This window comes from Erinaceus europaeus, chromosome 23, assembly GCF_950295315.1.
Source record: "Erinaceus europaeus chromosome 23, mEriEur2.1, whole genome shotgun sequence".
Lineage (NCBI taxonomy): Eukaryota > Metazoa > Chordata > Mammalia > Eulipotyphla > Erinaceidae > Erinaceus > Erinaceus europaeus.
The window spans coordinates 5,195,884-5,219,438 of record NC_080184.1 but is presented as its reverse complement, the minus strand read 5'-3'; the positions used below and the strand labels follow the sequence as shown (position 1 = coordinate 5,219,438).

General features: G+C 41.9%; 1 protein-coding gene across 4 annotated transcripts in view; it reads right to left on the bottom strand.

Moving 5' to 3' along the window:
- Positions 1 to 17,916: 17,916 nt before the first annotated feature.
- LOC132535585 (zinc finger protein 14-like) overlaps positions 17,917 to 23,555 on the bottom strand; it is a 45,323-nt gene continuing 39,684 nt past the window's right edge. For all 4 annotated transcript variants that reach the window (XM_060182131.1, XM_060182132.1, XM_060182130.1 and 1 more), the window contains 3 exons: positions 21,809 to 21,935; positions 21,577 to 21,637; positions 17,917 to 20,722 (listed from right to left, as the gene is read on the bottom strand). In XM_060182131.1, coding sequence (XP_060038114.1) covers positions 19,285 to 20,722; positions 21,577 to 21,637; positions 21,809 to 21,935 — 1,626 coding nt within the window. In that variant the 3' untranslated portion in view covers positions 17,917 to 19,284. The remainder of the gene's footprint in view (positions 20,723 to 21,576; positions 21,638 to 21,808; positions 21,936 to 23,555) is intronic.

The following is a 23,555-nucleotide window of genomic DNA, read 5'->3' as shown; positions in this document are numbered from 1 at the left end:
AGCAGGTCTCCATCACTGAAGACACTAGGCTTCAGGAAGAGGGCAGTGAGAAATCTCTGGGTTGCACAGAACAGAGAAAGACAGAAGACATACCACCAGACAATTCAGAAAGGAGGACAGGACAGAGTCCATCACTAGAGGCAACCGTTTCTGCATCTTTGCTGAACCAAAGAGATAAAAAGACTGGTGTGTGATGAAGCTTAGTATCCACATTCTCACAAACTCAGCTTCTGCCTTCAACCTGTGGAATCAGCGGCATATAAGCCCAGGACAAGGGCATAGCTGGCAGCAGCTCTGTGTAGAATAGACGTACTTCTGTGGGAGTCACAACACAGAGACTAAGTATCTATGACTAAGTGAAGAAACAGCTATTAATTCCCTTCCTTTTACAACTTTGCTACTGTTTAACCAAGGAACTCTGGGGAATCCCTCTGCTCTTGCGCTCTTCACCTGACACTCTCTGTGTTCAGCCTGGTGAAAAACACTGTGGAAAAACATATTTGGATGATCCTTCTCCCTTGACATGTGTGGATCCATCAGGTTCAGTGACCAACAAGGTTCCATAGACTACTCCCTCATTAGGCAAGTGATTCTGCAATCCAATGGTTGTCCCTGGAAAGAGCTGGGGGTTGTTCCCAGAACAGAGCTCTGAGGATCTGTAGGGTTAGTGTTTGAACCAAACTTTCTCCAGTATAGTTATAAACTATATTCATTCATGATGTACCACCATTGTAGTCAATTAGTGCTGTGCCCCAGCACCTGAAAGAAATGAGTGTCTTGTCTAAAAAGCAGCAGATTGGGTTTGGGGTATAATACCCAGCATCTTGTATATAGCTGTGCTACCGGTTGCTTCTGTTCTCCCTGGTCTAGGATTTTGGGAGAGACAACATATCAAAGACAGCCTATGTATTAAAAAGACTCAGTCTGTGTTTTAAGAAGTTCTAGGCATATCACCAGTTTTTTGCCTATCATATTAATTAAATAGTGGTTTATATGTTTACACTTTAATAGGATTGTACATAAACACCATTCCCACCACCAAAAGACTGTGTCCCATCCCCCCCACCCACCCCCTGCAGCACCAGGAAGCCCAATGGCCACCCTCCCCTTCACCACAGAAGTTAACCCTATCACCAAATAATGTGATGATAACTATCCATTGTCTTCTTGAACCCTAAGACAACAGGAACTTCACATTTCCACTATAGAGCCTATATTTCCCCCAGTCCTGGAACCTTAGGGTGGGCCCACTTTTCTGCATGCTGATCTCAATTCAAATCAAATAATATTGCATCTGCGGATCGCAACCTAATCAATGCAATGAGTGCCACCCCAGCATGCTTCACTTCAGACTGTGACCAGAGACTTCAGGTGTGGAATGACAACCCTTCAGCTTCATTACTCGGGTGAGACCTTTCCTTTCATAGTATTCTCTAATTCCATTCCAGGTGTTCCACTCTCCAATAAAGTCCCCAAACCTAGATATAGTCCAGGTCCCCTGAGATAGAGCATAGGTTCACCAGTGCCCATAAACTAGGGGAAAAATATATACCTGAAAGCAGAAGTACACAGGAGCATGCAGGGAATACCTCCAACACTTCATCTGCACTATTACAGTCTTTAGGTCCATGATTGTTCAACAATTTGATTGGCTTTGTATGTTAACTCTCTTTTCAGCCACCAGGTTCCGGATGCCAGCAAGATGCTGATCAGACTTCCCTGGACAGATGACCCCATCAATGTGTACTGGAGCCCCACTTCCTCAGAGCCCCACCCTACTGGGGAAAGAGAGAGGCAGACTGGGAGTATGGATCTACCATTCAAAGCCCATGTTCAGCGGGGAAGCAATTACAGAAGCCAGACCTTCTACCCTCTGCAACCCACAACAACCCTGGATCCATACTCCCAGAGAGATAGAGAATGGGAAGGCTATCAGGGGAGGGGAGGGGATATGGAGATTGGGTTATGGGAATTGTGCGGAATTGTACCCCTCTTATTCTATGGTTTTGTTAATGTCTCCTTTGTTAAATTAAAAAAAAAAGCAGTAGATTAAGATATCTTTCCTCCTCCTCTCTGTTTCTCTGTTTCTTCCTGAAAAAAAAAATTGGCCCTGGCTGTGACAAAAATAATTCTAACTATGTACTTATTTATTTTTATTATTTATCTTTATTTTATTTATTTTATTTTAATGAGAGAGACACAGAGACACACCAGAGCACTGTTCAGCTCTGGCTTATGGTGGTGCTGGGGATCGAACCTGAGACCTTGCAGTCTCAGGCATGAAAGTCTTTTTAGTGAGGATACAACTAAAATAGGACTACAAACTATCTGCAAAACGGAGACCCCCCCTCCAATTCTTCTAATGAACTTTTCTAGTCTTTAAGTTGTGGGAATTGTGTGGAGTTGTACCCCTCTTATCCTATGGTTTTTGTCAGTTTTTCCTTTTTATAAATAAAAATTTAAAAAAGAGAGAGAACATAAAAAAAGAAAGTCTTTTGCATAACCACTATGCTGTGTTCGTAGCCCAATTCTAACTATTTATACGGTGCCAGAGATGTTAGTATTCCACATGAGCTACCACCTTAATGATATTATGTATTTCATTCTAGTATCACAAGCTGATCCCCCCACACCACCATAAGCTAGAGCTGATCAGTGCTCTGATTATAAAAATTATATATATGTAGGTGTATCTAACCAAAGTAAAAGACTCTGGGGTGGGTGGCAGTGGGGAGAGGGGGAGGGTTCAGGTCTTGGAAGAGGATGGCAGAGGACCTAGTGGGGGTTGTATTGTTATGTGGAAAACTGGCTGCTTGGAGCTGTAGTGGAGCCTGTCTGAAAGAAGTCTTCCTGGAGACCCACACCCACCATCTGCCATCCAGGCTCCCAATTCATAGAAGCCTGCTCCTGAAGGTTCAGTTCACAGGGAGGTAAGAGCAACCTAGAAAAGAAAATATGAATTGTGGTTTACTTCCTGGAATGTCTACCTTGCTAGGTGATGACCACCACCCATCATCAGCTCTGATTAGACAGAGTGCTACCCATGTCCCCCATCTTTATAAAAAGGAAACATTGACTAAACCATAGGATAAGAGGGGTACAACTCTACACAATTCCCACCATCAGAAAGAACTCCGTATCCTATCTCCTCCCCTGATAGCTTTCCTATTCTTTATCCCTCTGGGAGTATGGACCCAAGGTCATTGTGGGATGCAGAAGGTGGAAGGTCTGTCTTCTGTAATTGCTCCCCGCTGAACATGGGCATTGACAGGTTGATCCATACTCCCAGCCTGCCTCTCTCTTTCCCTAGTGGGGCAGGGCTCTGGGGAAGCGGAGCTCCAGGTGGGGGGCAGTCAGGCTGGTACTGGGGCCCAACAATAATAGTTCTAATAACAAAATGAGAACACTTCTCAAACTGATTCAAGATTTGTATTTCTCCTGCATCAGTGCCTCATTCATGTTTTCAACATTTTACCCATCTGGGCTGCCTTTTCATTCAGATAAGGAAACAAAGAGAGAAGGGTCAGGGTCATGAGCCCAGTATTTTATACAACAATCTCCAACATCTTTGACATCTCTGGGGTCACAGAGTCACCAGGTGAGGAACTAATTGAATGTAGAGTGTTTTTCCCCAGACACAACTTGCATATATGGGTTGACCAGGTGTCTGATTCTCGCTCTCCATGGGCCAGTAAGTTGCAGCACAGACTACACTTGTACCATAGCACATGTATTCTGGTGACATGGGAAGTTTTCATTCATTCACTGAGTCAGTTCTGAGATCATGTTCCATAAAATCATGGAAATCTCTTGCACATTTCCCCCTAACTGATATACTGCAGAATTTTTTTTGCCAGCACCTAGAAGCTTCTCCTCCACTCTGTGCAGAGGAAAGACACTCAACAAACTCAGGATTCAACACCACTATGAACACTTCATTCCATGGTTCATCAGGGAGTTTGCAGAGATAACCCTCTGAGTCAAGTCAACATTTGATATACATCAAAACATTTATTCCCAGAAGGACAAGGGACAGGTTATGACCTCTGTGTAAAGCCAGACAGGGGCCACTGAGCTCAACCATCGAACACAATACTAAGTCACACAAATCCAAACTTAGACTGAATTACATGTGGTGATTTTTGTTTGTTTGTTTGTTTAATCACTGGCAGTATTTAGTGTTAGCTGATTTCCAGTTTACTATTTATTATTATTTTTTCTTTGTGGAGACCAAGGGCTTGAACTGGGCCTTTGTGCATGAGCGTGTGTGTATGTTCAACTGGATGTGCCACCAGCCAACCCCAAAGTCTGGACTTTAAATGTACTGTGGGGGTCCGGTGGTAGCACACTGAGATCAAGGCACAAGGCATGAAGCTCAGGGACTAGGGAAAGGATCCAGGTTCCAGCCCACAGCTTCTCTCCTGCAGGGAGGATCCCCTTCACAGGTAGTGAAACAGGTCTCCAAGGTATCTATCTTTTTCTCCCCCTCTCTGTCTTCTCCTCCTCTCTTGATATCTCTCTGTCCTATCCAAAGACAACAGCAATGACAATAACCACTACAAAATTGCCTGAAAACAAGTAATCACTATACCATAGCATCACAGTTTCATAAACTCAACTGAAATAAATACGGTAAATATAGAAGGCTGCTTTTTCCTTGCAAGTATTTTTCCTTGCTATATTCCCTCTTGGTCTTATCTCTAGGAAGAGTCATACTGACCTACATTCTCTGGTGACAGCAGGACTAAATTCTTTTATTATTTTTTTATTTATAAAATGGAAACCTTGACAAGACCATAGGATAGGAGGGGTTCCTTTCTACACATTTCCCATCCCCAGAGCTCCATATACAATCCCCTCTCTTGATAGGTGCCCTATTCTTTATCCCTCTGGGAGTATGGACCCAGGATCACTGAGGGGTGCAGAAGGTGAAAGGTCTGGCTTCTGTAATTGCTTCTCTGCTGAACATGGACATTATATGCCTATCTCTCTTTACCTAGTGGGGCAGGGATCTGGGGAGGTGGGGCTCCAAGACACATGGTGGGGTAAATTCTTTTTTTTTTTTTTTAAGTTTTTTAATATTTATTTATTTATTTCCTTTTGTTGTCCTTGTTGTTTTATTGTTGTATTGTTACTATTGTTGTTGTTATTGATATTACCGTTGATGGATAGGACAGAGAGAAATGAAGAGAGGAGGGGAAGACAAAGAGACAAAGAGAAAGATAGACACCTGCAGACCTGCTTCACTGGTTGTGAATCGACTCCCCTGCTGGTGGGGAGCCTGGGACTCAAACTGGGATGATTATGCCAGTCCTTGTGCTTGGTGCATCTGTGCTCAACCCACTGTGCTACCTCCAGACTCCCAGGGGGAATTCTTATATAAAATATGGGCTTATATGATTTTAACATGTGAACTGTAAAGATACACAAATATACAGAACATATTTGGTAATACAATTGACCTTGTGAGGGTTAATCATCTAAATACTAGTTACATATAATATTTGATTATCAATCAAATGGCACTGTGATGTCAAATGAAACTAACTGTTCTTTATCCAGCACTTCTCTCCTGCTATGCTTCGTTTACAGCTGTCACTGTTTCTGTGACAGGAATATTTTTATGGAACTTATGTCCAATCACCTGATGTAAATAATGGGTGACTATATATTTTTGACTTTGTATTAAATTTTTTTATTGATTACATATAAGTAGTCTGGGCTTCAAGTGAAACAGAGATAAGTAGAGAAAAGAGAAGACAGGACACCACTGCATCACATACAGTTACTGCTCTCTAAAAGGGAGAGACCAGACTCAGGGAGATACCTCACCAGACAGAGAACATCATTTACCATGTGCAAGGACCTGGGTAACCCCATTCTCTCCACTGAAAAAATCAGTTGTTCACCCGAAGATGCAGACATGGGTTGACTCTTATTTCACTATCTATCTATCTATCTATCTATCTATCTATCTATCTATCTATCTATCTATATTATACATATTCAAAAAATATTAGTGATTTAATTATTGCCAAGATTATGAAATAAGAGAGGTCCAATTCCATACAATTCCCAGCACCAGAGTTCTGGATCCCATTCGCTCCCATGGAAGCTTCCCTATTCTATATCCCTTTGGAAGTTTGGGCCAAAGATCTCTGTGGGGTGCAGTAGGTGGGAGGTTTGGCTTCTGTAATTGCTTTAACACTGGACGTGGGCATTGACAGAGGTCTATTCATACCCCCAGCCTGTCTCTCTCTATCCCTAGAGGGGCAGTGCTCTGGGGAGGTGAGGTTCTAGGTCACATTGGTGAGGTCTTCTGCCCAGGGATGTCAGGTTGGTGTTATGGCAGTATTTGCACTGGGGTTTCCAATTAACAGCACTTCTATAGTTTCCCCATATTTGGGAGTGGCTCTCTGCCCTGACACAGCTTTACAGTCCTATTCTCAACTCTGACACCATCTTCCTTCTCTTACTCTCCTCTTCCTTCTCCTCCTCCTATGACCCTGCTCCTCCTCCTCCTTCTCCTCCACTAAGATATTGTCACGAGTAGCTAGAACCCTTGTCATGGTTCACACAGTAGAGAGAGCAGCAGGCTGTGTGTCTGAGGCTCTCAGTTCTGCATGGGACAGACTGGTGCATAACTTTCTCTCTCCCTCTGTCTCTCTCCCCACTCAATTTTGCTCTGTCTTGATTCAAATAAATAAATAAATGCATAAATTTTAAAGGAAAAAAATAAATGAAAATTCTTAAAACAAAAGAAAAAAACTAAAGGGAAAGAGAGATTGAGAGCAGCTGATAGACAGAGAGATCTCTTCTGTATTGCTTTTGTAATCTTCTGCATCTCCTGTATTGCTGTACCACACCTGAAACTTCTCTGCTGAGCTAGGACCAGGTCTTGAACACAGGACATTGTGCATGGGAACATGTGTGCTCAACCAGGTGTGCCCTGCCTAATATTTAGTTCTTTCTTTTTCTGCTTTCTGATAAGTTTATTCTTATTAGTGTCAAGATAAAAACATTCACAATTGAGCCAAAAAAAAAAAAGTTGACTGCAAAAGAAAGCTCTCATATTGAGTGACAAAAGTGATTTAGTGTATTTTCCAAGTTCCTGTGTCAATATCTTATTTGTATCTACTGTTGAATATAGCTTATATATAGACAGGTAACATTTTCCTTTATTTTTAATTCGTACATTCTTTATTTGTAATTTTTAAAAATTTATTTAAGAAAGGAGACATTAACAAAACCATAGAGTAAGAGGGGTACAATTCTGCACAATTTCCATAACCCAATCTCTACATCTCACCCCCTCCCCTGATAGCCTTCCCACTCTCTATCTCTCTGGGAGTATGGATCCAGGGTCGTTGTGGGTTGCAGAGCGTGGAAGATCTGGCTTCTGTAATTGCTTCCCCGCTGAACATGGGCTTTGACTGGTAGATCTATACTCCCAGTCTGTCTCTCACTTTCCCTAGTAGGGTGGGGCTCTGAGGAAGTGGGGCTCCAGTACACACTGATGGGGTCATCTGTCCAGGGAAGTCTGGTCAGCATCTTGCTGGCATCCGGAACCTGGTGGCTGAAAAGAGAGTTAATATACAAAGCCAAACAAATTGTTGAACAATCATGGACCCAAAGACTGTAATAGTGCAGATGAAGTGTTGGGGGTATTCCCTGAATGCTCCTGTGTACTTCTGCTTTCAGGTATATATTTTTCCCCTAGTTTATGGGCACTGGTGAACCTGTGCTCTACCTCAGGGGACCTGGACTATATCTAGGTTTGGGGACTTTATTGGAGAGTGGAACACCTGGAATGGAACTAGAGAATACTATGAAAGGAAAGGTCTCACCCGAGTAATGAAGCTGAAGGGTTGTCATTCCACACCTGAAGTCTCTGGTCACAGTCTGAAGTAAAGCATGCTGGGGTGGCACTCGTTGTGTTGATTAGGTTGCGATCCGCAGATGCAATATTATTTGATTTGAATTGAGATCAGCATGCAGAAAAGTGGGCCCACCCTAAGGTTCCAGGACTGGGGGAAATATAGGCTCTATAGTGGAAATGTGAAGTTCCTGTTGTCTTAGGGTTCAAGAAGACAATGGATTGTTATCATCACATTATTTGGTGATAGGGTTAACTTTGGAAAGTCCCTCTGATAGGGTTTGGGGTATAGTACCCAGCATCTTGTATATAGCTGTGTTGTCGGTTGTTTCTGTTCTCCCTGGTCTAGGCTTTTGGGAGAGAACATATCAAAGACAGCACAGTTTTTTGGTGGTGGGAGTGGTGTTTATGTACAATCCTATTAAAGTGTAAACATTATATAAACCACTATTTAATTAATATGAGAGGCGAAAACCTGATGATATGTCTAGAACTTCTTAAAACACAGACTGAGTCTTTTTATTTTTAATTTTTTAAATTTATTTGCTATCAGATAGAGAAAGAGAGAAACTGAGAGAGAAGTAGGAAATAGAGAGGAAGAGAGACAGAGAGATGCCTGCAGACCTGATTCACTGCCTGTGAAGCAACTCCTCTGCAGGTGGGGATCAGTGGCTGGTACCAGGATCCTTAAGCCCATCCTTGCGCTTTGCACCACCTGCACTTAACCCGCTGCACTACCACCCAACTCCCTAGATCACATTTCCTTTTTTCTTTTATTTTTATTACCGATTTTATAATAATTAACATAATTGTATAATAACAGGGGGATAATTTCACATAATTCCCACCACCAGAGTTCCACATCCCATCTCCTCCACTAGAAACTTTTTTATTCTTTATCCTTCTGGGAGTATGGACCGAAATTATTTATAGGGTGCAGGAGTTGGAAGGTCTGGCTTCTAGAATTGCTTCTCTGTTGGACATGGATGTTGGCAGGTCGATCCATATCCCCAGCCTGTTTCTATCTTCCCCTAATGGAATAGGGATCTGCAGAGGTGAGTCTGGCACATATTGGTAAGGTCAACTGGAAGGCTATAACTTCAAGGACTGACAACACAAGTGTTTGTATAGGAAGTATTGCAAATGGACTCCATAGATTGTTCATGGAATATAAAATGATACAGTTACTTTGGAAATAGTTTAGAAGATAGTTTCAAAATTACACACACACACACACACACACACACACACACACACACACACACACACTTATATGAATGAGCAGCTACATTCTCAGATAATTTATCCAAGAGAAACTGAAATCATAAAGGCAGATATGTAGATGTTTACAACATATATATCATAATGGCTAAAAGTAATTCATTCCCATCAACAGATGAGTGTATAAACAAGCTGGTTTAGTCACATAAAACTTAAAGTTCATCAACTTTGAAAAAAAAAAGCTGTTGGCATGCACAAGTATATGAACAGGGTATATAGCACAGAATGCGACACTTCTCTCATGCTTCCAGAGGCGGCAGAGGGCACAGGTTCAATCCTTGATACCACCTTGTGCCAAAGCTGAGCAGTGCTCTGGCCTCACGCTACCTTCTCTCCACCCTGAGCCCTTATTCATGAAAAACAACACAAAACAAACCTCACATTCATGGCATAAGCAAACGAAACCAGACCAAAAAAAAAAAAAAAAGAATGTACACATGGAAGGACTCTATCAATACGAATCTTTTTAGAAGCAAAACTAGTCTGTACATAGGGAAATGAGATCAATCAGATCAGTGGTTGACTTAGGGTAGCATTCTAGACAAATGACTTAAAGAAAAAATATTAAGCACATGGATATTTTGAGGATAATGGGAATAGTCTACATATTCAAAAGTTGAGGTTCACTACATAAATATATATATTTGTCAAGTCTCATTGACAACAAATAGACTGTATGCATTTTGTTTTATTTTTATTAAACCTATTTGTTTACTCCCTTTTGTTGCCCTTGTTGCTTTTTAAAATTGTTGTTGTAGTTATTATTGTTGTTATTATTATTGTTGTTATTGAATAGGACAGAGAGAAATGGAGAGAGTGGGAGAGAAAGATAGACACATGTAGACCTGCTTCACTGCTTATGAAGCGACTCCACTGCAGGTGGGGAGCCAGGGGCTCGAACCGGGATCCTTTAGCCAGTCCTTGAGCTTTGCGCCACCTGCGCTTAACCCGCTGTGCTACTGCCTAAATCCCTCATTGTATTTTTTTAATAATTTAATTTATTATTGGATACAAACAGAGAAAAATCAGGAGAGAAGGGAAGATAGAAAGAGAAACAGACAAAAAGACACCTGCTGCCCTGCTTCCCCACTCATGAAGCCATCCCCCTGCAGGTGAGGATCTGGGATTTGAACTCAGGTCTTTCACACTATAATATATACACTTAATCAGCTGTGCTACTGTCTGGCCTCAGACTACATGCATTTTTATTATATATCAATTATACTTACTTTTGATGTTGTGCTCCACCACTAACCTACGTCCCTAGCTCAGTTATTATTCTTCTATTTATTTATTTATTTTTAATTTTGGGGTTTTTCCCTTTTGTTGCCCTTGTTTTATTGTTATTGATGTTATTTAATGTCATTATTGTTTGATAGGACAGAGAGAAATGGTCAGAGGAAGGGAAGACAGTGAGGGGGAAAGAAAGATAAGACACCTGCAGACCTGCCTCAACACTTGTGAAGCGACTCCCCTGTAGGTGGGGTACTGGGGGCTTGAACTGGTATCCTTAGGTCAGTCCTTGAGCTTTGCACCATGTGCACTTAACGCACTGTGCTATTACCCGACCCAAAGAATATTTATTTATTTATTTATTTTTATTTGTTTGTTTATCATTTTGTTCCACTGATGCTTTTGTTATTATTATAGTTATTGTTGTTATTAATGCCATTGTTATGGATAGGACAGAGAGAAATGGAGACAAATGGGGAAGACACAGGAAGTGAAAGATAGACACCTGCAGACCTGCTTCACTACTTGTGAAACAATTCCCTTGCAGGAGGGGAGCCTGGGGCTCAAAGCTCAAACCAGGATTCTTACGCCAGTCCCTGCGTTTTGCGCCACATGCACTTTTCCTGCTGTGCTACCTCCAGACTCCCACTTCAATTATTATCTTTATATTATTATGAGCAGGGGAGAACCATGCATTATTCATGTATGAATTTCCACAGACCTCTGCCTTAGTGTACTCATGTGCTACTGGGGGTTGAACCCACGGCCTCATGAGTGGAAGACATGCTCTAACCACTGAGTCACATCCCCAACCACAATCAAGTTTTTTTTTTTAATGACACCCACTATTATCTGGGGCCTATAAAGTTGTCTTTATGTTTGCTAGGTCACATCCTCTATGGTTCTCCCTTTGGGTATCTGGGTTGCTTCTACTTCTGACTATTGAGACTACACTGTTATGACCACTTGGGGATAGTAACCCTTTGTGGCCACTTATGTTTGCATTTCATTTCAGGAGATACCTGAAGGGAGTCTTAACAATCCTAGTGTCACCCACTTGAAGAACGGCTACCACAAGGTGCCTAAGAACCTACAGCTGGGTCCTGCAAGCATGGTGAAGTGTTCTCTACCTCCCATTCTCCACCCATCAAATGCACTTTTCATAAATGTGATCAGTTCACTTTACTGAGGGACATTTAGAGTTTACAATACAATGTCCTATACACCGAGGATGAATGTCAGCAACACACTCACACCCACAATGTGGGTCCTTTCCCTCCATTCTGGGGCCGTAACACTCTCTCCATCCACCGCCCAGAAGGCCTTTAATTGGGTGGAATAATGTATCCAGCTTTCCATTTATTTATTTTTGTATTATTGACTGCATTTCATTTTTCTGTCTCCACCACAATTCCATCTCACAGTGGACTTTAATTTTAAAGATAAGTAAGACAGATAGACAGAGAGAAAGTAAAGATACCACAAAACCACTATTGAAGTGGTTGAAGCAACTGTCCTTGCACCCAGAGCAGTCCCAGCCTGTGTAAGGGTGATCACTGCCAACACCCAGATAACAACTCCATCTCAGTCTGTGTGTGAGATCCCCAGAAAACAGCAGCCCTGGCTGCACAGGGACCCAGGTGTTTGTGGGTGCACACACTTGCCTGGGAACATTCTAGGGATGCAGGCTAGAGTGACCATGTGTCACATGGAGACCAGGGGTCCTGAGAGGCTCATGGCCGCTCTAGTCTCATCATTGGTGAGAAGGAGGGTCAGGCTCTGCCCTAAGTCTGTGTCCTCATAGTGGGAGCCCTGGCCACACCTGAGACCCTCCAGGGCTGTGGAGTGCCTTATGTGTGGTCACTGTGTACACAGGTGACATGAGGGTGGAGGATTAGCAGTCATCAGTCAGCCCACCATGGTGACTGAGGGTGTCTTCTCTGAGCACAAATTCAGGTCAAGAGATGCAGGAAGTGACCTCAGCTCCCTGGGCTAGATATCAACAGACTTGGAACCCTGGTCACCAGGCAACCACATTCTAACCACAGACCCCCTGCCCAAGTCACTTTGCTCTCAGAGCTGAGAGAAGGATGCTCTCCACCATGAAAGTCCCCAAAGGGGAAGGCCGCAAACAGGCCCCCAGAGGAGGCAGAATAACTCAGTGGAGAGGCTGGCTGAGGGATCAGTCTGCAAGCTTGTGTTGTTGCTGCCGCAGAACTCCTAGGGTAACAGAGGGTGACTGGGGGCAGGTGCCCATATTCAGACATAACTCTGAGTGACCACATCTTCCCATGTCTTTCCCTACATGGAATTGGGGGTGGGGTTGTTTGTACCCCTTCATGGGAGGCAGCCTGTGCGGACAAGTCTAGGCTGAAGTGGAAGCAGAGTCCAGGGGCAGAGGAAGCAGGACAATATGCAGGGGCTGGGGAGGCTGTGACACTCTGGACTCTTGTTTCTGCAGAGATCTCTGTCAGGACACCTGCAGGAGGAGGTGTCTAGCCTCAACTCTGAGTCTCTGTCGGAGAGGAAATGGCCACAGGCAAAGAAGTCCTGTGAGCAGCCGAGGTCCACGTGGAGTCTGCTGTCCCTGGACAGCACTTCAGCAGGCTCTCTGGACAGCTGTGGAGGGACTCCTGCCCAGTCAGCAGAGAGTGGCTTCCCACTGGGCTGCGTGGAGCTGCTGGTGGGGGTGTCGCCGCTGTACAGTGACATTGTACTCCATGGGCCCCCCAGGAACCTGGGCGTCCTGTATACACAGCCTGCAGGTGAGGGGGCTGAGTTGTGTGAGCATCTGGTGGGAGAAAGCTTTGGGTCTGGGCCCCACAGAGAAGAGCCCCAGAAGCTGCTATCTTTTCAGGAGAGAGACTTGACACCAGCTCCCCTTGGGGACAGCAGCAGGGAAGGCTTCCTGGGTTGGGCCCCTCATGTAAGACTCAAGATGGGTGTGACAAAGGGGGCCCTGGGAGAGCTCATGGGGTGACTTGTCTGTTTTTCAGGTCAATGGGATGGTGAGAAGGGGCCATCAGCCCCCTGTGGCCAGCACGCCCAGGAGTCAGAGTCTTCGGCAAGTGTGGAACCCTCAGCAACCCTGGAGACAGGACCATCAGCTAAGATTGCAGGGACCCCCGAGCCACAGGCCACACAGGCCCCTCAGGCTCAGAGCTGGGTGCAAAGAGCTGCTCTCTCAGAATCAGCTGTGGAGAAGGCCCTGGGCCCTGCTCCCACCTCTGACCTGGCTCTGCCCTCCCTGGGGGACACCTGCATTGCTTTCCTCATCTACTGCATGTTCATGAGCCCTTTCCTTTATGGTTTTATTTCCCTGTTTTTAACTTAATTGAAATAAAGTGTTTGTTCTGGAGGTACTTTGAGCACTCCATGGTCTTCAGAGCAGCCAGATGGCTGTGTGCAGGCCTCCCTCTGGAGTCCCAGAGCATGTCAGCCTTCACAGGAGACTCTGGACAGAGCATCCCCTCCCATCTATCTGCCCACCCAGAAGCCCCTCCTCAGCTTCTGTCCAACTGTAGGTTCACTCCCACTGCCCACTTCCCTGCCCTGGTGTCCTCTCTGGCCCTCTACTCAGTAGCTGGACAGTGAACATCTGGAGAGTGTGTGCATCTCATCTGGAAAGGTAAAGCAACCAGGGAACCAATTAAATTCTTTTTCTTTTTGCCTCCAGGATTATCACTGGAGTTCAGTGCCTACACTACAAATCCAGGGCTCATGGAGGCCATTTTTTTCCTTTAGTTAGCCTTGTTTATTGTTGTTATTTTTCTTGTCATTGCTGTTGGATAGGACAATGAGCTATCAAGAGTGGAGGAAAAGACAGAGAGGAGGAGAGAGAGACTCCTGCAGACCTGCTTCACCACCTTTGAAACCACCCCTCTGCAGGTGGGAAGCCAGACCTAGAACTCGGATCCTTCCACTGGTCCTTTTGCTTTGAGCCATGTGTGCTTAGCCCACTGTGCTACCGCCCAGCCCCAACCAAGGAAATTCTTACTAGACAAATAGTCTTGAATTGAAGGATTCATAAGCCTTTTAAAAATAAGAAATACACATGCACGCACAGGCACACACACACACACACACACACACACACACACACACACACACAAAATAAATAACAAAACTATTGTAACCTAAAGAATTTTCAAGTATGGAGTCAGGTGGTAGCACAGCGAGTTAAGCACGAGTGTCATAAAGTGCAAGGACTGGTCTAAGGATCCCGGTTCAAGCCCCCGGGTCCCCACTTGCAGGGAAGTTGCTTCACAAGTGGTGAAGCAGGTCTTTCTCTATCCATCTCTGTCTTCCCCTCCTCTCTCCATTTCTCTCTGTCAACCCAAAAATGACGACATCAATAACAACAATAACTAGAACAATAGACATGGCCAACATATAGGAATAAATAAAATAAAAAATAAAAAAAGCATTTTGAAGTAGTTAAGATGCAGGGCTAGTCTATAAACTCTGAGTATTTTGTGTGTTAATATCAAACAATGAAATGAAGGAAAATATGCATTATCTTTTTTATGGTGGGAATGGTGTGAAGTTGTAGGCCTCTTATCCTATGATTTAGTCAATGTTTCCTTTTTATAAATAAAAAATAAAAATAAAAATAAATAAATAAGTACACACACAGGGCCGGGTGGTGACCCACCCAGCTAAGTGCACATAATACTAAGTACAAGGACCCGTGCAAGGATCTGGGTTTGAGCCCCATCTACCCAGCTGCAGGTGGGACAGTTCACAAGCAGTGAAGCAGGCCTGTAGGTCTCTCTCTTTTTCCCTCTTTATTTCCCCTCCTCTCTTAATTACTGTCTCTCATATTCAATAAAATGAAAAAAAAAAAGCCTGCCAAGAGCAGAGGATTCTTAGTATCCACACCAAGCCCCAGTGATAACTCTGGGGAAAATTAAAAAAAAGACACATAAAAAACTACTATAACCTAAAGAATATTCTAGTATTCACAATGCTGGGTTAGTCTACAAAACCTGAGTATTTTGTATGCGACCATTTTAAAAAGAATGAAATTAAGGAAATAATCTGTGATGGTACAGGAAATGGAAATACTTAGGAAATAATCTAACAAAATAAAATGTAAGGGCCAGACAGATCGTCAGGTGGGACATGGGTTTGCCATGTTTGATGAGCAGGGTTAAGTCCTGGGCCATTAACACCAGAGCACTTGCAAGGGCAAAGCTTCACAATGGGTGGTATGGGACTAAATTTCTTAGACTATCTCCACATCACTCTCTCTCTCTCTCTCTCTCTCACTCCTCATGCTCACATTCGGGAAAAACAATGTAATGGTCATATGGGGAGGGGCAGTCATGCTGGTACTAGGGCCCAAAAATAATAGCTCTAATAACAAAATGAGAACACTTCTCAAACTGATTCAAATGTGAATTTCTCCATCAGTGCTTCATTCATGTTTTCAACATTTCACCCATCTGGGCTGCCTTTTCATTCAGATATGAAAACAAAGAGAGAAGGGTCAGAGTCAAGAGCTCAGTATTTTATACAACAAACTCCAACCTCTATGACATCTCTGGGTCACAGAGTCATGAGCTGGAGTGATGTCTAGTTGAATCTGCGTATCAAATAATTCTTAAACAATTTAATTAGTTAATATGTTAGAAATATATTGCAATTTATCACAAACCCAAGAGACCTGAAGAAAAACGCACTACCAATAAATATCATGGTACTTTTGTTCAAAGTTTTGCAAACTTCGCCTGCCCTATTCACTTCTGAAATTAGTAGAAATCAGCATGTAATGAGGCACTTAAGACAGGGACCCTAGCTTAGTGGTGTGTAAGTAAATAAATAATAAACTTTAACATGTGAGGCTCTGAGATCTCTGGCTCAACCTCCAACACTTCCACACACAACTGACTAGTGCTCTAATATAAATAAACAAACTTTTAAAAGGGCCTGGATGGGGAGTCAGGTGGTAGTGCAGTGGTGCAAAGCACACGTGGTGCAAAGCACAAGGACCGGTGTAAGGATCCTGGTTCGAGCCCCCTGGCTCCCCACCTGGAGGGGAGTTGCTTCACAGGCAGTGAAGCAGGTCTACAGGTGTCTATCTTTCTCTCTCCCTCTCCATTTCTCTCTGTCCTATCCAACAATGACGATATCAATAACAACAACAATATAACTACAACAACAATAAGAAAACAACAGGGCAACAAAAGGGAATAAATATATATAAAAAAGCTAAAAAATAAATAAAATTAAAATTAAAGAAAAAGGGGGGTTTGATGGATAGGGGTAGACAGTATAATGGTTATGCAAACTCTCATGCCTGAGCCTCCAAAGTCTCAGGTTCGATTCCCTCACACCACAAGCCAGAGCTGAGCAGTGTAATAGTTTATTAAAAAAGGGGGGTGGGGAGTTTGATTACAATACACTTATAATTTTAATAAACACTTTAATTTTGAAGGTTTTCAAGACCGGCATACCTGGATTAATTTCCATCAAGCTTCTTCTGTTTTTACAAGTAAGGATGTGAACCCCTTGAGTATTTTATTGCACAGTTTACATTCAATGAATTTAAAAAAAAAAATTTAATATTTATTTTCCCTTTTGTTGCCCTTGGTTTTTTTAAATTACTGTTTTAGTTAGTACTATTGTTGCTATTGATGTCATTGTTGTTAGGACAGAGAGAAATGGAGAGAGGAGGGGAAGACAGAGAGAGGGGAGAAAGACACCTGCAGACCTGCTTCACCACCTGTGAAGTGACTCCCCTGCAGGTGGGGAGCCGGGTGCTCGAACCAGGATCCTTACGTCGGTCCTTACGCTTTGCGCCACGTGTGCATAACCCACTGCGCTACCTCCCAACTCCCCACATTTAATGAATTTTCTCCAGGGAGTCTTTCATTACTTCTGATGGAATTCTTACGTGTGTTTAGGATTGTGTTATTCTGTGTTTCTAGTAATTAAAAAAAAATTATATCTACTTATTAATGACAGAGATAAAAACAACCAGCGTTCCCCTGGTCTGTGGGAAGCAAAAGATTACACTCTTGGGATCTCATGGTTCCAAGCCCAGTGTGCTCAATTTACTGTTCCCACCTGATAGCCTACCTCATCTGTGATCTTTGAATGCTTTACAGTAATGTTTACATTCATGAAGTGGGGATAGATAACATAATGGTTATGCAAAGAGACTCTTGTGCCTGAGGCTCTAAAGTTCCACGTTCAATTCCCCACACCACCATAAACCAGAGCTGAGCAGTGCTCTGGTAAAAAAAAAAAAAAAGAAGAAGAAGAAAAAGAAAAACGGAAACAAGAAATCCATAATGTCAGTTCCTTTACGTCTCATAAATAACTGAGAACTAAACTTTTTTTTTAAACTTTATTTATTAGGGTCAGCTTTGTCATGCCTGGAACCCACATTTGACGTTGCTCCCCATCATGCAGGGAGAGAAGATGTGGTGCTGTGGTGACTCCCCCACTCTCCATGTGATCTCTCCTTCTATCTGAATAAGTCAATCCAAAGTGGGTGAAGCCTCAGTGACAACAAACTCACTTTTCTCAGAATTTTTATTAATGAATTAACATTGTTGTACAAGTTTAGGGTTCCAGGACTATAATTTCACACTCACATATGGCATGTGTAATTCAAAACAGCCGTCACCAAAGTCTACACCTCCCTGCAACCCCAGCCCTTGTCACCACAGGTCTCACAAAGAAAAAAAAAAAGATTTAGTCGATGATGAGAGGGAAAATAGACTCTTTCTAAAAGCATCGCTCACTGGAAGTTCAGCATTCTATCTGTAGTGGCACCTTGGAGTCAAGGTGAATTCTTGAAATTTTTACATTAATTTATTAATCAGGTTAATCTCAGACTTTGTGTGTGGGGAGTTTTAAGAATGTTTATCATGGTGGGGTAGACAGCATAATGGTTATGCAAAGAGATTCTCATGCCTGAGGCTCTGAAGTCCCAGGTTCAATCCCCTGTACCACCACAAACCAGAGCTGAGCAGGGCTCTGGTGTTTCTCTCTGTGTCTGTGTCTTTTGCTACATCTTTCTCAAAAATAATAGAGAAAGAAAGAAAAAGAATATTTATCATTAGGCTTTGCTTCTGTGCCAGTCCTTTCATTTTCTTGCACATCTTGATCATCGTTGGAGACTTGTTCAGTGCTTACATTAACAAGGATTCATATCTTGTGGGTTTTTGCAAGCACTAAAAATGCAGGTGAAAAACTAGTCTTCGCTGAGATCAGGTCCTAGACAGGGCTACCTACTACTATAGTTACTTCTTCAACACAGTGTTGCAAGTCCTAGCTAAAGCAATTAGGCAAGAGAAAGGAATTAAAGGGATATGAACTGGAAGAAATTCAAACAATCACTATTTGCAGATAATATGATAGTATACAGATAAAGTCCTAAAGAATCCATTAAGAAGCTCCTGGAAATTACTAAGCAGTATTAGTAAGGTACCAGGTTACAAAATAAATATACAAAAATCAATAGCATCCATCTATGCAAACAGTAAGTGGGAAGAATAAATACAGAAATTGATCCCAATTACTGCAGCACATACAGCCAAATATCTAGGAATAAACCTAACAAAAGAAAAAAAAGGCTTGAATACTGAGAACTATGAGTCATTATTCTAGGATGGGCTTCCTAACTTTGATAAATTTATGACCTCCAGTATGGGTCCATGTATATGTTTAAGAACTGTGATCTGTACAGACCTTACCATCCTCCACTTGAGTGAACTGTATCATAACTGGGATGATCAAACGTCTTACTACATTGTTTATATTCACAGGGTTTCCTAAAAAATATGCTTTCCTTCGAGTATCTAAAGATAAGCTTAAGGACTACAGACTCCCACACAGTTTACTCTTAGTAGAGGCTCTCTTCACTGTGGGTTCCTTCATGACTACTTTTGAAGACCACAGAAATGACTGAAGGCTTCATCAAACATTTTATATTTATAGGGTTTCTCACCACTGTTAGTGACTTCATGTGTCTGAAGAGAACCAGAAGGACTGAATGGTACGCTACGCATTTTATAGTCAAAACGTTTTTCTACACCGTGAGGTATTTCACGTGCATCAACAGTACTGGATTGACTGAAGGCCTTACTGTACTTTTTACCTTCGTAGGGTTTCTTCCTATTGTGAATTCTTGCGTGCCTTCGAAGGTAGCTGTAACAACTGAAGGCTTTACTGCACATGTCACATTTATATGGCTTCTCTCCACTGTGAGCTCTTTCGTGTTTCCGAAGAGTACTGGATTGACTGAAGGCCCTACTGCATATTTTACATTCGTAAGGTTTCTCTCCACTGTGAGTTCGCTCGTGGGCATGAAGATTACCAGATTGACTGAATGTTTTGCTACATATTTTACATTCATAGGGTTTCTCTCCACTGTGAGTTCGTTCATGTACTTGAAGGTGACTGGAACAGCTGAATGCTTTATTACACACTTTACACACATAGGGCTTCTCTCCACTGTGAATCCTTTCGTGTGTCTGAAGAGAACCGTAAGAACTGAACGCTTTATTACATATTCTGCATTCGTAGGGTTTCTCTCCGCTGTGCGTCCTTTCATGTTTCTGAAGAGAATTGGAAGAACTCAATGCTTTGTTACATATCTTACATTCATAGGGTTTCTCTCCACTGTGGGTCCTTTCATGTGTCTGGAGAGTACTGGACTGAATGAATGCTTTACTGCATATTTTACATTCATAAGGTTTCTCTCCACTGTGTGCTCTTTCATGAGTCCGAAGAGAACTGGAAGAACTGAATGCTTTACTACACAGTTTACATCCGTAGGGTCTCTCTCCACTGTGTGTTCTTTCATGCAACTGAAGAGAATTGGGATAAATGAAGGCTTTGCTACATATTTTGCATTCATAAGGTTTCTCACCACTATGAGTTCTTTCATGTGCCCGAAGATGACCGAACCAAGTGAAGGCTTTCCTGCATACCTTACATTCATAAGGTTTCTCTCCACTGTGAATCCTTTCGTGTACTTGAAGATGACAGGATTGTCTGAATGTTTTATTGCATATTTTACATTCGTAGGGTTTCTCTCCACTGTGAGTTCTTTCATGTACCTGAAGGTTACTGTATTGACTGAAGGCTTTACTACATATTTTACATTCGTAGGGTCTCTCTCCACTGTGAGTTCTTTCATGTTTCTGGAGAGAACTGGCTGAACTCAACACTTTCTTACATAGTTTACATTTGTAAATTTTCTCGCTACTCTGAGTTCTCTTGTGTCGTTGAAGGGCACCAGAATAAGCAAATACTTTGTGACTGTTTTCTCCATATTTACTTTCTTCCTTGACTTCAGAGATTTTCTCTATGTTTCTGTGAAAAAATGAAAAATTAGTACTGAGATCTGAACAAGCATTTTGTATTTAAGTATTTGAACAACATTTTTTGATAGAGTATAAGATTTTTTTGTATTGCAGAGATTTTTATTATTGAATATAAAAATATTCCTGCTCCAATTATGGAAACAGTGATATTAATATTTAAAAAATATATATTAATACTGTTTAAAATAGTGTTCTTACGGTCAGGTAATGGTGTACCTCATTGAGACCCTGATCCCCACCTGTAGGTGGAAAGCTTTGCAAGTGGTGAAGCAGTATTGCAAGTATCTCTCTGTCTCTCTCTCTCTCTCTCACCCCCCCTTCCCTCTCAATTTCTGGCTGTCTCTATCCAATAAATAAATAAAGATAACTTAAAATTTTTTTTTAGAAAATAGCATTATTTTGTAAACATTGATCATAAACATTATATTTAAGGAGACATTTTTTAATAAAAGTATCTAAGCACATATACATCTGTAGCAGGAGTTGTTGTTTTTATTTACTTTTTAAAAAGCTTGGTAACATGGTTCAACAGTAGAGTGGACAATAAGCAATACTCAAAGACCTACGTTCAAATCTCTGGTCACCACATGGAATCAACCATACAAAGGGGGGGGGGATTCATGAGCAGACAAGTAGTATCATGGTATCTTTATCTGTTTTTCTTACACTGACCCTGTCTCTCATAATCTACAAAAAAAAAAAAAAAAAAAAAAACCAAAAAACTGCTTATATGAGAAAGACACAGGTACAGAACTCTGCAGAGATTTCCTTGTGAGGAAAAAACTTCCTAACACATTAAGTCTCTCAAAAGGGACAGTACTTACTCTTGTGAATATGACTTACCTTTGTTTTCTCCCTAGGTTCCTATACTGGTCTTCTGCAACATGATATTCCTGTAATTTTCCTAAAATGCAAATAACAACAACAACAAAATATTAAAGAATCAGAAGCTATATAAACATACAGACTTTTTGATGAAATATATTCATGTCTTGTTTTCCCATCGACCACATCAAAATTTTGAGGGACAAAAAAAATTTGCCTGGTAATTGGCAAATGAAGAAATATCACTTACCTACTGAGACCAGGTTCCTGAAGTTTTCCCAGATAACATCTCCATAGAGTTTCTTCTCTGAAGTATGAAGTAGTGCCCACTCCTCTGGAGTGAAAGTCACAATCACATCTTCAAAGGTAACTGAATCCTAAAAGAGAAGAAGTATATGTATTGTCAGAATGTGTTACTGAGAGCACACTAGATACCAAGACTCAGTTAAAAAAAAGAAAAAAAAAAACAACAAAACTAGGTATGATTGTGTAGTTTCCTACTATTATTGACTGAGTTGACTACCAGAAACACCATGTTCTGATCAGCCTTATTCGGTATCCTGCATGCAATGTCCCAGCAGATTGGTGGCTTAGCATTGGGACACATTGCTAAGACAACTCTAGGTTTGATCTCAGTACCAACAAAAGAAACATAAATGGAAACCAATAAAAAAAAAATAAAAAGGAGGCGGCCAGGCAGTAGTGCTGGGGCTCAGGCAGTAGTGCAACAGGTTAAGTGCACATGGTACTAAGTGCAAGGACCAGCCTAAGAATCCTGGTTTTAGGTCCCAGCTCCCCACCTGCAGGGGTGTCTCTGTCCTATCCAACAACAATAGCAATGACAATAATAATAATAATGACAACAAGGGCAACAAAATGGGAAAAATGGCTTCCAGGAGCAATGGATTCATAGCGCAGGCACCGAGCCCCAGCAATAACCCTGGTAGGAAAAAAAAAAAAAAGGAGAAACAAGGGTAAGTGCTTTGGTGTTAAAACTTCAAATATATTGATTCAATTTAATCATTAGGGTTTTTAAAAAAATCACTACTAAAAATGCCTGTAGATTTATTTATTTTACTTACAGACAGCAGGTTTAATTCCAGTGTACTATATACCTATCGGTCCTAGCAATCATTTTTTTTTTTTTGCCTCCATGGTTATCGCTGAGGCTCAATGCCTGCACCATGAATCCCCTGCTACTGGAGGCCATTTTTGCCCCTTTTGTTGCCCTTGTAGCCTTGTTGTGGTTATTATTGTTATTGTTGATGTCATTCCTTGTTGGACAGGACAGAGAAATGGAGAGAGGAGGGGAAGACAGAGGGGGGAGAGAAAGACAGACACACCTGAAGACCTGCTTCACCGCCTGTGAAGTGACTCCCTGCAGGTGGGGAGCTGGGGCTCAAACTGGGATCCTTATGCTGGTCCTTGCGCTTTGCGCCATGTGTGCTTAACCCGCTGCACTACCACCCGACCCCCTCTTTCTTTATTTTTTAACAATAGAAAGGCAGACAATCATAAAAAAGAGTTATAAACTGCTTATGACTGGGTAGGGGCAGTAAGAGTAGCTGATTGGAACAGAATGTGTGGGCAGAGACATTTTGAGTATTTTTATAATTGAAACTACTTTCCTCTGCGTGTATAGTATAAATAGATATGTAAATACATATTTTAAAAATCAGAATTAAATTTGGGAATTTTTAATATGGTGCCAGCCCTGACTCAGGCTCTCAAACATGCAGCTTAAGAACTGAGCCACTTTATTGAGCCTTTTTAAAAATTACTTTATAATAAAGTAATATATACAGATAAAGTACCCCTGCACATTTAGTTTTCTTTTTTAAATATTCTTTAAAAATTTTAATATTTATTTATTCCCTTTTGCTGCCTTTGTTTTATTGTTGTAGTTATTATTGTTGTTCTTACTGATGTCGTTGTGTTGGCTAGGACAGAGAGAAATGGAGAGAAGAGGGGAAGACAGAGTGGGGGAGAGAAAGACA